General features: G+C 32.5%; 2 protein-coding genes across 3 annotated transcripts; both read right to left on the bottom strand.

Annotated features, from left to right (window-relative positions):
• Positions 1-841: 841 nt before the first annotated feature.
• On the bottom strand, positions 842-3899 carry LOC108214337 (jacalin-related lectin 3). 2 transcript variants are annotated; one of them, XM_064089291.1, is made up of 6 exons: positions 3570-3899; positions 2742-3311; positions 2388-2633; positions 1744-2286; positions 1398-1622; positions 842-1315 (listed from the first exon to the last, which is right to left on the bottom strand). In XM_064089291.1, the coding sequence occupies exons 1-6, from the start codon at positions 3780-3782 to the stop codon at positions 1016-1018; spliced, it is 2097 nt and encodes a 698-aa protein (XP_063945361.1). In that variant the 5' UTR covers positions 3783-3899; the 3' UTR covers positions 842-1015. The 2 variants fall into 2 exon arrangements, with proteins under 2 accessions (XP_063945361.1, XP_017241773.1); XM_017386284.2 differs by having other exon boundaries at positions 1398-1637; positions 3570-3896.
• A 1041-nt stretch (positions 3900-4940) lies between these two features.
• LOC108214336 (pentatricopeptide repeat-containing protein At1g19720) lies at positions 4941-7868 on the bottom strand. The gene has a single exon (XM_017386283.2). It carries the CDS (start codon positions 7730-7732, stop codon positions 5084-5086), a length of 2649 nt encoding a protein of 882 aa, XP_017241772.1. The 5' UTR covers positions 7733-7868; the 3' UTR covers positions 4941-5083.
• Positions 7869-18095: the final 10227 nt, after the last annotated feature.

Raw genomic sequence — 18095 nt, 5'->3', positions numbered from 1 at the left:
AAATGTTCTCAACAATTATTGTTGTATGTATCTCCTATTCAAACTAGAAAGTCATTCTAGGCTGGGAATATATAAAAGGACTTTCCATTTAAATGCGTCGTTGTTTTAAGCAATTGAATCAAAAGCCTTTCCTATTAGAGCATCTCCAACCATCTAAAACCTTTAGCCAAAAAGTGAGTTGGCATACTTAAAATAAAAAAAATTTAGCCAACATCTCCAAAAACTCAACTCCAACCATGCTCAGCTGTTGTCTATAAATTTAGCCAATCTCCTATGGATGGCTAAATTTGTCGAACCTCTATAGGTTTGTGAGAAAATCTGTAAAAAAATTATACATCATTTACTACCATATTGAACTGATATATTCTATTTTAACAATTTAAAATATTAATAACATACTATTTTTAAATTATAGACAACCAATATAGCCAGTACCATTGAAGCAAAATGTTTTACAGGTTCAGCAAATTTTACATAATGTCTTACAGGTCCAATTTAGTCAACGATTATAGCCAACGCTGTTGGAGATGCTCTTAGTTCTTGTTTTTTCTCCAGATATAATTCCTTATTTCTGAAAAATGAAAAAAATGGTTAGCAGCAAAGTTTGTCTTCTCTCGATTGTTTCGTGGAGGCAACTCCAACAGCAAATGTCACATTAAGGTGTTCTCGGGGAGAAATTTGGCTTCCTAAAAACGACTGACGTTTAGGCCATATTAAAAAGGATTTTGAATAGAATGCATTTCTCCTTTGGCATGATCCGTGGCTGAAGATCATGCGTTTCTCCTTTATTTTGCAGGTAAATAAAAAAGAAGCACTAAATAGTTAGAAGGCTAAAATCACATGTAAAACCATCAACTTTTATTCGTATTAAAAATCACACCACACGCTAACAACGTTTTTAAGTTACAGTTTTCCAACCTGTGGTTGGACTTCAGTTTACATATGATATATGTAACTTGTTCTTATTTAAAGCACCTTTTATATCAACTTAAGACCGTACATGGAATGAAACTGATCAAGAGAATAGTTTCATAATTGTTGATGATTGCTTTGGCTTTTGATTCCCTAGCCAATGCTGCATGTGAACTCCTATGGCATCCAAGTACATGCTGCTTCTCCCGTGCAGTCCAACCACTTTTCCTTCTGTTTTTGCTGATGTGAAAAACGTACCTTTTTCTTCACCGAAAGGTCCATATTTTTTTCTGCTTGTATACAATGTGAGTGATTTTATTACTTTCATCGCTTCATCTTTACTTATAGCTCCATAATATCCACTAATGCAAGTCAGCACTTCATGTGGAAACTCCAGTTTCACCTGCAAACACAACCCAATATTAACTTGTCCCGCAGAATGGACATAAACTATTGTAGTAGTGTGTAAGTAGCAGTTACATTACCCTTTCAGATGTCTGTCCGCCACGATTTGCTCCGTGGGCCACAGACCAGACAGATTGTCCATTTCGGTCATACTCAATTTCTATGGCACAAATGGCATGGGGAGACATTGTCAAGATAATCTGTCTGATTCCGGTAAATACTCCATCATCCCATGGTTTACCACCTTCACCTCCCCATGGACCTGTTCCATGTGGAGCTGGATCTTTAATAACTCGTTGCACGCCCTGATATGTGTGATCCTATAGTTCATTTTCGTCCTCAAGTTATTCAAATGAGAAATATACATAATTGCGTTTTTGCTTTTTGCATGATTTACACAGGTTGAATGATTAGAAAATTTGGTACCTCTTCAGATGCTCCTCGCCTTCCTGTTATAAACGACCATTTCGGAGAACCTGGCTGTTTAATGGCTAATTCATTTTGTTGCTTAGTGGGCTTTTTTGGTGATATTGCTGGTGGCAAAACTTTGGCCGGAGAATCTGTCGGAAGTGTCACTTTAATTGCTGGTTTGATGGAAAGTGTGGTTGGGGGATTTTTAGGGTGTAAAACTTGGTTTGAGGAGCTTACTGGTGGCACAGGTTTTCCTGAGGAGGCTATATCTGCAGGCAGAGCTTTACTTGGGGAGTGTAATTTTGGCAAAACTTTACCTTCTATGACATGGACACCAATTGCATCAAGAAATAACCCCTTTCTACCATGAAATCCTACAATCCTTCCTTCTTTTAAGTTGCTAGAAAATGGCTGTCCTTGTTCTTCACCGTAAGGACCATAGTATGACTTCGTGGTATGGAAAGTGAGAGACTTAATAACATTAGGTCCCATGACCATCGTTGGCCCATAGTATCCCGTTATATGTGTCAAGACTTCTGAGGGATAATCAAACACTATCTGCAAATTATAAGATATAGAAAAGCAGAACATGAACATATATACCTAAGCAAAATAAACAGAGAAAAAGTAGGCGGGACTACAAAATTATTTCTGCTTACCAAATCTTTCTTAAAACTTCCACTTCCTCCATTTTTACTTCCCCAAACTGCTTCACCTTTGAAATCATAGCAGACTTTAATGGAAACAATAGCCACATTTCGTTTTACTCTGATTTGCCTAATACCATCATAGGTTGAATCATCGAACACTGTTCCTCCAGCACCACCCCAGGGTCCATATGTATATACGTCTTTCACATCCTTAGAGGGAACTCTTGGCACAGTAGGAGGAACAACTACCTTAGTCTGAAAAAGAATTACCAAGTCACATCGCGTAGCATTACTGAACAGCTAATATCAGCTATAGTGAAAAAGAAAACTATGTTTTTGTACTCAATATATTGTATCAATTACCTGCTTTGGATATGGATTATCAGTAACAGTAAATTGGTTTTTCCTGCTATCAGTTGCTGGTTTTGGAGTCGGATAATCCGTGATGGTGAACTGATTTCTGCTATCAGTTGCTGGTTTTGGAGTCGGGTAATCGGTGATGGTGAACTGGTTTTTCTTGCTAAAGTAGTTGGGCAGAAAATTAGCATTGCTGTCTTTTTGTTTGACTGCAATGACTACATCATATTGCTTGTTCAGGCTTCCTTGTATCATCGAGTAACCAAAATTGTCATTAGTGGAATAAGCATTTTGAGAAAATTGAGCAACAGAATTTTGAGGATTTTGTTTATAAGTAGGCTCAAAATGAACCCCAATAGCATCAAGATACCATCCACCCTTTCCATGGAAGCCTACAATCTTTCCGCCAGTCATTGGCAGTGAAAAATATGTTCCTTCTTCAGTACCATAAGGTCCATAGCTTCTTTTGTTACTAATCAGTGTAAGAGATTTTATTAAGGCAGGTCCCCATCCCTTCAAACTACCATAATGTCCGTGCATTGAAGTTAAAAACTCCTCTGGGTACTCTAGTTTTACCTAAAATATTATGAAGCAATCAAGTAGTTACATAATTTCAAAATTTACAGGTTTAAAACATACTCTACATAACATACCAAAAGTGTCTAATTTAGATTGTCTTACAGTTCCTCATAGAAAGGTCTTTTCTTTTCTTTTAATAAAACTGACGCTAACACATGAAATATTTTTCATTCAACTCATTTTCAGTTATTTTTCTACAAACTAAAAATCATAAACACTGCTTGTAACTTTGTAGAAGATATTAATATAACTAACCTTGTCAGTAATATTGCCTCCTTGACCACCATGTTTTTCGGACCAGATGGAGACCCCACTTGAATCATACTCTACTCTAATAGAGTCGATACCAGTTCCATGAGCAATCTCAACTTGCCTGACTGTCGAGTAAACTCCGTCATCCCAGTGAATTCCATCTTGACCTCCCCATGGCCCCAACTTTACTGTGCTCTTCCCCATGTAATTCTCCATTTTCAAATAGCTTAGTTACTCCTAATCTATAGGATGGTAGTAAAGTAACAAACAGCCAAGCCAATCGTGTACAAGGACAAGAGGAATGATGGAGTTTCGTACAAAATAGAGCTATATATAGTGCTTAAAAGTCTATAGAGAATGTGAGGTGAAAGATTAGAATCAACATATGCTATCTGACAGTCCATGATCATAGAATTAGATTCCTAATGACAAAATTCAGACCACTTTATATTGTGCTCTTCTTTTGAAAAAAATCAAAATTAACGATCCAAATTTGATACAACTGTATAATACTATTATAAATGAAGAGACTTTTCATTTCCAATGTGTCACTAGCTTTGATTCTAAAGGTATAATAGAGACACAAGGTTATACAAGATAAAGTAACAGACAACTAGAATACAAAACCATATAGCACAATTGCTAAAATAAATAGCATCTATGCTTCTTATATTATTTTAAACATAATCAACTTCCACCTATGGTTACAGTTCTATCTAGTTAATTTCTTTAGGATTATCAACACTTTGACTCTTTAAATATCTGCATTTGGACACATGATCCTAAATTATTATTATTTTTTTAAATAAAGAAATTATCTCACTGCCATTTGCATTTGTACTTCTGTACAATCACAGCCTTATAGAAAAAAATTATACCCATAATATCCTTGCTGATTTACAAAATATGACTAAATTGGTAAGTTTTTTCAAATCAGATGAGTAATTACTCGACTCATATTGACTATCGTGCAAAGCTACTATTAAACACAAGAACTGCAAATTCTAAGTTTTCCAGACAAAAGCCAACCAAAATTCATCAATCAGGTGGGTGAAAAAACTGAATAAACTAGAAAAAAAAAAAAAAAAAAAAAAAAGAGGTCAGAATGCACAAAAGACGACTTAAAAGGAACAGAAGCTATGAAATTATTTTTGACGTTCTATATGTCTATCTTGACAACTTAAAGGGTCGATGTGTTAATGACCCTTTTCTTTAATGTACAGAAATCATCATTTGTACCTTTCAAGAAAAGAATTGGATTATAATAAGACAACTGTTATACATTTCTACTGATACTATATTGCAATATTGCATACATCTAATAATAAGGGCCTGATTACTAAGTTTACTAGATCTCTAATTTTGTCCAATTACTGAATTTGCAAGATGAATAAATATATATAAAGGTTGGTTTATAGAAAAAGTCTAATGCTCCCTTGCTTCCTTGAAAAAAGAATTTCCAATTTATGTTATGACTATTCATCCATTTACAACAAATTTACTGCAGATTTTTGTATTTACCAGTAGTCACCACAAGAGCAAGAACCATCTTTAAAATGATGCAAACAGTTTGAATCACAGATATAGATTTCCCTTTCATAAGCTTTAGAAACATACTTGATTGTTGCATGGCAATCTTCACACATTCTCAAGCTCTTTAAAATCCGAATGGGCTGGCAGGTGTGAGCAGAACCCACTAGTGAGAACGCAAGGGAAAGTTTTTCGCTGTGAACCCCACCAGCTGTTTCATCGTCCTCTTCCCCACAGCACAGCACGTTCTGCGTATAAGGTCTCTCCACTGCTCCTGCTACGGCTTTTGTCCATAAGAGCAAAACATCAGCATTTGGCTGACACTTGTCGCCTTTGACAAAGCAGTGCACTGTATTTCTTACTTCTACCCAGCTTCGTCCGGTGGATTCCTTAATCTCAGGTATTTTTAACTTCGTATACCCATCATCAATCCCACAAAATGCATATAGTTGTAAAACCAAACGCTGTGTTAGAGCATTCCCAGGATCCAATTTCAGTAATCTTTCCCCTGCATGCAGTGCCCATCTGGCATTACCATGATTCCTGCACGCAGTTAGCAAAGTACTCCAGATGGAAGTATCAGGCTGCATAATCATATCTTCAATAAACTTTACTGCTTCTTCAAGCTTACCTGAGCGCCCATATAGGCTTATCATAGCTTTACAATGGTCTAAACTTGGTAAAATGTTAAAATCATGAATCATGCTAGAGAAAGCACATTCCCCCTCATCAACCATTTTGGCTAGGCCATAAGCAGAAAGTATACTGACAAACGTCCCTCTGTTGGGTTCCAGGCCCTCTTTTCTCATTTGATTAAAAAGATCAAGTGCATCATTTGAACAACCATGTAATACCGAACCAGCCATTATTGTGTTCCAGCTGATAATATCTTTAATTGGAATCTCATCGAAGATGGCTCTAGAATAAACCAAGTTTCCTGATTTTGCGTAAGTGTCTATAAAAGAGTTTGCAACAGAGAGCTCAGATTTCAAGTTCCTACGCAATATGCAACCATGGATCTCTTTCACTTTCTTCGCAGAAATCACATTTGCACAAGCGGGTAGAATACTCAAAACGGTAACAGCATTCAGTCTAACACAAGAGGACTGCATTTGGCGAAAAATACTTAGTGCCTTATTCTTCTGCCCATTCTGTATGAGCCCAGAAATTAAAGCATTCCATGTTGCAGTATCCCGCCTAATGATCCCGTCCTTCTCCATCTTATAGAAAAGATCCATGGCTTGATCTTCACCTTCATTTTGGATATATCCTGCAATCATCACATTCCACGTAACAACATTTGGTTGCACACCTGATTCGCGCATTTTTATAATAAGATCATGAGCATTTCCACAGTATCCAGCATGTATATACCCTCCAATCATTGAGTTGTACGTGTAGACATCTTTTGTTATGATTTTATCAAAAACTTCTTCAGCAGCCTCAAGTTTGTCACACTTGGAGTACATACCAATAAGCGAATTTCCAACTATTACTGAATCAGCATATCCAACCTTTATTGCAATGCAATGGAGCTCCTTCCCTTTATTTATATCTTTAAGTGATGCACATGCAGAGATTGCACTTGCAAGTGTGATCCCATTTGGTTCGACCCCTTCCACAAGCATGTCCCAAAATAGCTCCAATGCTTTACCTATCCTATTACTTTTGGCAAAACCTGAAACCATAGAAGACCAAGTGAAAACGTCGGGAATTATGCCTAAACTTGTCATCTCTTTCATCATTTCCAATGCAACATCACACTTACCCAACTGGTTATAAGTCGAAATCATTGTATTCCAAGTTACCAATCCCGGTTCAAAACCTTCATCATGCATCATGTCAAACAACCTATGTGCCTCCTCCATTTCACCTTTCTGACAATACCCAGATATGACCGAATTCCACGAAACTAAATCCTTAACTTCCATATTCCTAAAATACTTCCTCAAACAAACCAACTCTCTGCATTTTGCAAAAGCAGCCAACATTGTATTGTTAACACGAATATTCATCCCTAACCCACATTTCACCACTATCGAATGAATCAACCTCACAGTCCTTAAATCAGCACAATTCCCACACGCATGCAAAATCTTGGGAAACAAAAACTCATCGGGAACAACACCCTCCTCCATCATCAAAAAGAAAAGCTCCACAACTTCACCCCACCTCTTATCCCTCGAACACCCACCAATCATAGCCGACCAAGTAAACAAATCCCTCTCACGCATTTCATCAAACACCTTGCGTGCATCATCAACAGACCCACATTTCGCATACATACCAACCAACTTAGTCTCAACAAAAGGGTCAACATCACCCAACACATGAATATTCTCATGAAGCTTTCGTCCCAGTACAATCGAATTACATTCAATACAAGAATTAATCAAACGATTAAAAGTATTCGGCTTTACCTTGAACCCGGACTGGGAAATAGAGTCAAGAGCATGAATAGCTTCACTAAGGCGGCCATTTGAGCAAAGATTGATCAAATGGGCATCAGTTGAAGCAACAGAGTTAGGGGCATTGCTAAAAGAAACTGTATTCTTGTTGGGCTTTAACGGGAATTCAGAAAATGTATCATTTTTGGGAATTGCTGTGGACTTGATTGGCAGGGTTAGAGTCTGCATTTGAAGATATTGTGTGTGTTGTGAATATAGTTTAGGATTGAAGGGATATGAGGCACTGGAAGCTGCTGCATTGGCGCAGTGTGGTGGACAATCCTGTGCACTCGTTATTTTTAGATTTTGGGTAGATAAGTGCCCAAAATTATACTCCCTCTCCCTCGCGGTTGTTTAGTTGCAAGATTCATAAATTATTTCATTTGATAGAAATTTAAGGTTTAATTATCATTAAATTTAAAAAAATTAAAAATAAGAACGCCCATCTGGAAAAATTCGGGAATGCCTGTTTTGAATGCCCCTGAATGATCGTGCAGGAACATAAAGAAATTATACAGACTACCGGATGACGAGTTTTTGTTAGAATTTTCAAATTTGAGTTCCTCGACACTAATTAAAAGATCCGGAGATAAAAGTGGGCTCCTATGTAAAATTGATCTGAATTAAGTTCAAAACCAACACAAAGTGGGCTTTTTTGATATAAAAGCCATCTCACATTGCTTATGTGGCTGTGTTCGACCAGTTTGAAAAAGCACTTATATTAAAATTAAGAAATCTAGCGTATTTTGAAACTAAGGAGCCGTCTGGGTGAGTTTAAAATAAGTGTTTCTTATTTAAAATAAAATGGAGTAGAAGTTAGAAGCAAATTAAGACTTATAAGTGATTAAAGTGTTTGGGAAAGAAGTATAAGCCCTGAAACAAAAGCTTCTTGACTTTTTACACAAACGGCACGAATAACTGCTTCTAACTTATAAACCCAAAAGCCGAGTTTTTTAAGTTGCAAACAAACACCCACTAAAACTTTTGGTAACACTTATAATCAAACACTTATTTGCTTTAAATAATAAATCACTTCTTAAGGTCTCAAACAATCGCTAAAAATTGAATCAAATGTTAATCCTTCGGTCTTGTGATATATGCAGCAAAAACATGTAATTTTGTTAATTTTGTTAATACTTGTTGATTCGTAAATCAAACATGATAAGCAGAATTTTTGAACAAATATAATATTTTGTTGAAGTGTACGAATTTCGTCTCTAATAAATACTATTGTTTAACAAAATTAGATCATGTATACAATTTGACAAACTATCTCATATATCACATTTTCTGTTGGATGATATGACATATATTGATCGACTATAGTTTAAAAATGTTATATTATTAAAGTGAATTACTGATGTCATTTCACGACTTCAAGCTGATACGATCTCTTTTTTCCTTCTCTTTATGAATTAAATCTAACTACAAAAAGAGCCTCAAAAGTTTTGAGAGTCGACTTCTGTATGTTGTATTAAGGTTTCAGCAGTCACAACTCCGCCTTCCGGTTCCTCATCTCCCTTATCAATTAATCCTTTCGTTCTCTCATCCCTTCTATTATTTTTACCAGTTTTCCAATAAAACCAAAATCTAATCCTTTTGGATTATATCTTGTAGAGTACCTTGTTATTAAGATTATTAGTCATGCCCATGTTTTTGAAATGTCAGTGTGTGCTTCTCTTTTTAGAATGTCAGTGTGCTATATTTTGTTATTCTTATGTGTCTTGGTAGGTCTTTCTATCATTATTCTGAAAAGGATTTATACAGTATTTTGGGAGATCTGTAAGACTCGCATCGATTTTGGGACGATGGTGGATACAGCAAGAACTCACCTTTCACAACAAATAATTTTTCATGTTTCGATGCTTCAGGATTAGTTGATTTGACTGATATTTCTGAACATTGGGTTACAGGTGATACTTATGTGAAGGTCAATTGCGATGATACTAGTTTCATAACTTATGCAGGTTGGATTTCTCGAGATGTCATTGTAGTACTTTTTTAATCAAAGAATATGAATATTATATGTGTTAAGCGATCTGAAAACAAAACGACTATTTGTTTAGTTCGTTATTTATTTCACAATTAAATTGTAGTTGACAATTCAGGGGTTTGTCCCGATTGGTTTTCGATATATGTCTTGTTAAGCGTTTTGTCTTAATAAAATAATTTGTTTGTCAAAAAAATGTTATATTATTATTATTATTTCAAATTATTATTAATAAAATATATTATTTTTAATATATTGGTGGAGCTTACAAGTATTTATCCTCCATAATCCATATATAAGTTCTTTTCTCCCTTAACTTTCCAACCCGTACTCTTAATTTCTCGTGTTTATAGATTCCTGCATTGAGCTTTGTATTGGACATTTCCTCTCTAAATTGGCTGAGGCCCAATAAAAATGATAATAGGTGATATGGAGACTTCTCAGATGTTGGTCAAATATAGTGGCTGTTTGGCGGGGCTTTTAAGCCCCGCTTCTGGACTTTTAAGTTAGAAGCACTTATTTCGTACCGTTTGTGTAAAAAGTCGATAAGCACTTATAAAAAACTACGATTCCTAGCTTTTGTTTCATGACTTCTGCTTTTTTACCAAACACTTTAATCACTTATAAGTCTTAACTAACTTCTAACTTCTACTTCACTTTTTTATTTTAAGCAAAAAGCACTTATTTTAAGCTCACCCAAACGGCCCCATAGTTGTCCAGGAATTAGATCATAGAGACATAGACGATAACAATATCCGCGGAAGTAGGGTTTTTATATATAATATTTATAAATTTTATTTGTAATATATACTAATTTTTTTTACATATCCACATGCTCTTATAAAAATATGTAAATATCTAGATGATCACATACACCGTATGTTTCAAATTATATGCGGACGATTAAAAGAAAAAATAAATTTTAAGAGATACTAGTTGATGACCCGTGCCAAGCACGGGTTTAAATAAATTTTTAAAACTTACTATTTATTGGAAGTATAATTTTTTTTTAATTACATTATCATATTTTTATTATAATTATTTAAATTATTGTTTTTAAATAATATTTAAATTATTATTATTTAAAAATAAGACTTTCTATATATTAAAATTTGATCTTATTTTAATTTATTTCATAGCAATATGGGTCCCCGTTTTATGGAGTTCACAAAATAAGGAGTATTGGAGTCCAAAATTATTTAAAAATAATCTATTCGTTTTAATTTTAATTCGTTTAGTCTACAATATTTGTAAACATCCGACAATCTGCAGATTATATTCTCCGATGTAATCGTTGCAATCAAAAAATAAAATAATTATTTTATAAATCACCAAACACTATATATATTCTAAAATATAACTCATAAGAGAATAATGATCTTAATGATTGTTGGAGTTGAAAAATGTCAATGATTAATTGATAGTTATATTTAAAACTACTTAAAGATGATAAATTATATATAAATTTGAATAATTAAAAATATTATTTATGACTAAACTAAAAAATTATGACCGGTACTTACTACAACTTAAATGTAGACTTTATGGAACTTAACTCTAACAATATATTTTATTTTAGTAAAATCATTATATTATTTGATGATTTTTAAATTGTGAAAATAATATTCAAGATCAACACATATAAGTTCGTTTATAGCATCTTTAAACTCGAATAAAATTCAATTTTTTAAGTCATAATTGTTATATTCAATCTAATAAGCAAACGTTATATATAATTATATTTGGAGTTCTTGTAAATATAAGAGTGGTGTTGTAGTTGTTTGACAAACAAATATTGTAGTTTGACAAAGTTAATTAACTTTCCAAAACTAATTTTATATCAAATTGTGACAAAAAAAATTATATCAAATTGACGGATTTCTTGTATTTCGATTCTTTTATTATATGTTGCAATATGAACAATGACTTCATTTTCTTCGAGTTTATGTTTGTCAAGTCAGTGTTACCACTGTCTTATTCATCTTTATCCCAATCTTCTAAAAAGCACGGAATGAAATAAAATTTATATTAATAATTTATAATTGTTTTAGATTTATAATAAGTATGTGTCATGTTATTTAATTGTAATTGTTTTAGACTTATAATAGGTATATGTAATGTTGGTTGGTTGGAGTTCTTGTACATCTAGGAGTGGTAGTTGTTTGTATGACGAATTAATATAGAAGTCGAAAGATATTTTTAAGTTATATAACTTAAATATATTTTATTGATAAAATTCGCAATAAATAATGAAACATCAATAAAACAAAACAATAATAGAGTTTTCTAGCCTGTTTTTTATTTTATGTTCTCATATCCACACAAAAATTTTGCCGACTCCTTATATTTATTTGATATGAATTTTATTGAGTTGATTCATATTTAATTGATAGAAATTCTATACTGTTAATTCCTATGTTAAATTGTTTGATAAATATACAATTTGTAATTAATTTGTGTTACATATATTTAATCCGTAATTATTTTATAGTTAGAATAGGTAATTCTAATGTGGGTTGGAGTTCTTTTAGACGTAAGAGTATTAGTTGTTTGTATGACAAACTATTATAGAAGTCTGAAGGAATTTTTAAGTTAAATAACTTATATATGTTTTATAAATAAAATTCATTATTTAAATATTTAATTTATTTTATGTTCTCAGATCCGCACAAAAGATATGTTGACTCCCTGTATTTATTTGATAGAAATCTTATAGAGAATTCATATTTATGTGATAAAAGATTTTATAGAGTTAATTTCTAAGTTAAATTGTTTCAGTTTTAAAAATTAATATCTATTTATATCATCATTCCTGAACGATGCCACGTCAAGAAGTCCACATAATTCTAATAAAGCCACGTATTTAAATTATGACACATCAGCAGCGCCATGCATTCTTGCTTTTGATTTTAATTGACATAATTAATTAGTGTTGTTAAATTGTGATTTATGAATGATTGATGAAATACAAACCACATATTCTTACAAATACATGGAACAACATACCTCAATTTCATGGCTGATAATCGATTTGACCAATTTAAAATATCATGATTTATGTTTTTATTTTTTTTCTTCGAGCAAAGAAGAGATAAAATTTAATTAATCTAGCTAACCAAGAATTGCTGAATTTCTAGCTTCCCTGTGTATTTTTTATCTATTTATTTATTTGTGAGTCAAATAAGATATATAAAAAAAATTCCAGTTTCAAGACGTTTAAATATGACACATCAGCATTTAATCAGTTAATTCATATATGTCAGCTCTTAACAATCCCACAAATTATGCATTCATTCTAGCTTTTATATTAAATTGTCTTCACTAATACGCAAGCATGAATTCTCAACTCTGAATGTGTTATTGACTAATTTTTAGCTTATCTTTTAAATGTAGTTATTGACTTCCTATATTTCTAGTTTAAATATGGAAAGACTTTTCAAGCACTCTCCAAGATATGAAACTAATCATCATTATTTTAAATTCAAAATCAAATCAATTCTTTTTTCATATGATATTATTTGGCTACTGGACACTGGACAGGTTGTACTTTGTTTCATCAAATCAAAATTTTAAGGCTGATTTGGTAATTTCACATGCTCTTGGATCAACCCATTAAGCTTCCGGTTGGACCCAGCATCTTCCTTATTCAAATGAACACTAAGATGAAACATTTCGGATCTTCGGGAAACCCGACCCGAGTATCGTTGGATCTGAGAGCACATTCAAATCATATCACGATCATCATATCAAGATCAGAATTTCAAAATAGCATTAATCATGCATCCTTGAATCGTGCCACTAATCACGACGTCAGTTCAGATTTAAGCTTTACCACTTATTTGCATATGATATTCTTATTAGATCAAAGCAGATAACTTGAATTTCACATTCGAAACCATTCCTTCTTCCACGCCTCTAATCCTTGCTTGGATTTCGAACTGATTTGTGTCATCGGTCGGATTTTGCTGGAGTACTACTGATCTTGGCTTTCTTTACACATTAATTTCTAGGGGTGAGCAAAACCGAACCGAAACCGAAAAACCGAACCGAACCGTACAATTTCGGTTCGGTTCGGTTTCCCTTTTTCCAGAATTTCGGTTAATTCGGTTTTTCGGTTTAAACCGAAATAAAGTTCGGTTTGGTTCGGTTTCGGATTTAATATTTCGGTTTAAACCGAAATAACCGAAATTTTATTAAATATAAAAAAAATATGTTTTATATATATTATTACATATGTGATATGTCCAGACCAGTAAGTCAGTAGCCTAAGTTTCTAATCCCAAACCCCCACCCCACCTAACCCTAACCCAAATACTGAAGCCGCGGTGAGCTAAATACCACGACCACGATTCCACCGATTCATTTACTCTACTCCACATCAGCAACTCTTCTTTGAGTTCTCTCCCGTGCCCAGGTTTGTATTCGCTTTTAATTAGCTTGGATTACTTTTAGATAGCTGACTCCTGGTCCTGTTACTCCTCATGATGTACTTCTGTTTGTTTTAGCTTAAACTTAAAACTTTCTGACTTTAATTTGTTATTTCAGGTGGTGCATGAATCAAAGTGTTATTCGAACACTTTAATTGATGTTTTTGATTTCAAATTGTAAATTACAAATTAAATAGGATTTTTTTTAAAAAAATTTCGGTTTTTTAAAACCGAAACCGAAACCGAACCGAAATAATTCGGTTGGTTCGGTTCGGTTTGGAATGGTAATTCGGTTCGGTTCGGTTTCAAAAAAAAGTCTAATTCGGTTTTCGGTTTTTTCGGTTCGGTTCGGTTTTGAACCGAACCGACCGAATGCTCAGCCCTATTAATTTCTCTATCGACGGACTTTGCTTTGCGCTTATAAACTGTATTGTATAATAAAATTCTACTTATCTTGCACAAATCGCGTTCATCCGTGTATGCATCAGGTAGTATCCGTCAAAGTTCTCTTGTGACGATGCTTCGACAAAGGATGGCGTCTCGAAGTCAAAAGGAGAATAACACCATTGGCCGTGAAATAGGTCTGCACTATTTCCGATTCTTTATTTAAAATATTTACTCCATTGTGTATATTTGTTCATTCGATTATTGTTTAACGGGTTCTGAAATTTGTTGTTTGAACGCTGCAGGTATCATAATCAGTACATGATTTTATATTGAACGTGTTTGATAATTTACAACAGAGAAAAGCTGAGAGATCGGTCCTCACGACTTCTATTGATTTCATGCTCCAGGAATTTGAGAAAAGGTTCGAACACTTTGTGCAAATGAAAGATTTGTGTTGTGATATAGAACTTGAGATTATATTTTGAACATCATTTTTAACTCTTCGTGTTGGGATTTGTGTTGTGCAAAAAGTAATCTTAGTGTTTTGTGTTTTAATTCTCATGTGGGACGCTCATTTGATTCACCTGATCGGATTAAGGCAGCCACCGGGTGAAAGTTTGGAAAGCAAGAGAGGCTTTTATGAAAGTATACGACCTACGCATATGGGATTATGACTTAGCATTGGAATATGTTCTCTTTTTTTTTGTATTTCTGTTCCGGTTTTTGAGTTTTTTTATATTGTATAGATGACAAGATAATTTGTAATTATTTTATTTACATTATTTTTGCATAATTTCCTTTCGTATTGATAGTGATTATGATGCATATATGTCCTCTAATGAATTTATTGAGACTCTTTTTGTTATTGAGTTTTCTTTGCAGTTGCTGATTAGAGATAATCATCCAGGCCACTATCGGATGCTCATCGTGTGAAGATTTATAGTCACTTTCCCTCAACATCTGCTTATTGATCTAGACTTTTTGTTTACATCTTATCGTGTGTCATTGTTTTTTGTCAAGAGCCATCGAGAATGAATATGACACAATTTCCTTCCAGATACATAAATCTAGCATTTTTTAACTCATAGGGAAAATTAGTCAAAATAATGATTTTCAATGATTTTGGCATTAATCCTTTTTCGTATAATATGTAGTGGTTTCCATATTCAATTTCCAAATCTAGAATTTTTGTTATAATTTCAAATTAATGGAGTCTTTTTTCACTCCACAATTTAGCTCTTGATAAGGAAATTTTTATATATTAGATTTTTAAATATTCCGATAGATGGATCTAGAGTGTTATAGCTCATATGCAAATAGGGAAGTCAAACATTATTTGACTGCCGCTGATTTTGACATTAATTACTAAAATACTTTTTTATTTAATTTTTGCGGTTTCCATATTCATTATTTTCAATATTCAAATCAAGACTTTTTGCTATAAATTCAAATTAATAGAGTATTTTTTCACTCCATAATTTTACCTCTTGATAATGAAGTTTTTATATATTTGACTTTTTAAAATTTTTGGATACATAAGTATAGCCTGTTATAACCTATATGTAAATAAGGAAAAATAGTTAAAGTTTATTTAATTTAACTGATATTGGCCGTTATTATTACAATCTTCTTTTGTATAATGGGTTAATTATCAAGTTGGTCACTGAAGTGGGCTTAATGTATCAAGTTGGTCACTGAACTCAAAACGGTATCAAGATGGTCACTGAAGTGGCCATAAATATCAAACAGGTACCTTGAAATATGAGTTCAAGCACTAAAAATATTATTTATAAAGTTTTACACATTATTTTTGAATGTTACCAAAACCAAGTAAAAGGTTATGACTTCTAATATTTATGACAAAAAATTTAGATTTTATCAAGTTTATTTATTATTTATATTTTATTATATAGTTATTTCTTTGTTTTAATTAAAAATAAATAATAAATAAACTTGATAAAATCTAAATTTTTTGTCATAAATATTAGAAGTCATAACATTTTACTTGGTTTTGGTAACATTTAAAAATAATGTGTAAAACTTTATAAATAATATTTTTAGTGCTTGAACTCATATTTCAAGGTACTTGTTTGATATTTATGGCCACTTCAGTGACCATCTTGATACCGTTTTGAGTTCAGTGACCAACTTGATACATTAAGCCCACTTCAGTGACCAACTTGATAATTAACCCTTTGTATAATATATATTGGTTTCCATATTTAATACATTTAATTTTCAAATCAAGAGTTTTTGTTATAATTCCTAATCAGTGGAACACTTTTTAACACCACAATTTTAGTTCTTGATAATGAAATTTTTATATATTTTCCGATTCATGGATATATACTGCTATAATTCATAGCAAAAAAGGATACATAGTCGAACATAATTTGATTTCCACTTATTTTAATATTTATTAAACACTCTAGAAGATTTTTTGTATGATATTGCTTTAAAAATTAAAGTGTACCATGTAAATTTAAATATAGCGTATCCCTTAAATTTAAGAAACATTTACATTCAATTAAGTATAGGGTATCTATTTTTTAATGCGGTTTAAAATCTCAGTATATAAATTATAATTAGTGATTCCAATTTATTGATTTAATATCTTATATATTTATGTAACATATATAATTAGAAATGATATAATTAGTTTACTTCTCTATTAAAGACGTCTTTATTCTATTTAACTATTAATCAAATAAAGTGTAGAGATGAAATCTTTATATATTTTTAATAAAAGACAAATATATTATATATATATTTTTAGAAAGATTATATTTAGGTCAAATGAAGTGAATCAATTATAATCTTACGTTGACTATCCCTTAATATATGCATACATTATAGCATTTGTATATAATTGAGATAACTAATCGGTGTTTTTATTATTGTCATCTCTGAATACTTGATGAAATATAAACCATGTATTCTGAGTAATACACGGAACAACAGACCTAAATTTCTTGGCTGATAATCGATATGAAGGATTGAAAAATTCGTCTGTACTACCATGGAAGAAAGAGAGACCATGGAAGGATACTAAACCACCTGGTTGTTAAATTGTTTCTTCAAGTACCTCCGGAGTAGGAGCTTACGGTCTAACTCGACTTGCTCAAAACAAGAATTGCAAGACTAATACAGATATAATGCATGAAGAAACGATGGGTGATAAGTTTGATGTATTCATATCATTGACGAAGTTTATTTATCTGGTTTCTTTGAACGAAGTTTGCTAAACCATATGTAATCTTCCGTTTTAGTATATCACAATATTTGCTGATTATATTCCTGTGAAATATATTGATGAAGTGAAGTACTGCATCAAGATGGATGGCAAAATAATCCGATCCGACGGATACACTATCCGAAATCCATATTTTTGAATATACAGAACCCGATTTTTTGGATTTGGATTTGATTTTTGTACCCGAACTTTTTTTGGATTTTGATTTGGATATGACCTTTACCGATCCAAAACCCGATCCGAAATCCAAAATTAGAACCAAACCCGATCTGAACCCGAAATCCGAAAAAAAACCCGAACCCACACACACACACACACACATATATTATTTATACACTATAGTATATTCATATTAAATTATTTTATAATATATCTGTCTAATGGTTCTCTTTTGAACATAACTCATATATATAACATATGTTATTTAATTTTTTTGATGAATGTTATATAATCTCAATATTAGTAGATTAGGTTAAATGAATAAGGGTTTCTATT

The sequence above is a fragment of the Daucus carota genome, chromosome 3 (assembly GCF_001625215.2).
Source record: "Daucus carota subsp. sativus chromosome 3, DH1 v3.0, whole genome shotgun sequence".
Lineage (NCBI taxonomy): Eukaryota > Viridiplantae > Streptophyta > Magnoliopsida > Apiales > Apiaceae > Daucus > Daucus carota.
This window is presented reverse-complemented; position numbering and strand designations above follow the sequence as displayed.

Coding starts and splice junctions, on each gene's coding strand:
- LOC108214337 (XM_017386284.2), bottom strand. CDS start 3,782: ATGGAGAATTACATGGGGAAGAGCACAGTAAAGTTGGGGCCATGGGGA. Junction 2,287..2,387: donor GAAGTTTTAAGAAAGATTTG/GTAAGCAGAAAT, acceptor TATAATTTGCAG/ATAGTGTTTGATTATCCCTC. Junction 1,638..1,743: donor GGCGAGGAGCATCTGAAGAG/GTACCAAATTTT, acceptor AATGAACTATAG/GATCACACATATCAGGGCGT.
- LOC108214336 (XM_017386283.2), bottom strand. CDS start 7,732: ATGCAGACTCTAACCCTGCCAATCAAGTCCACAGCAATTCCCAAAAAT.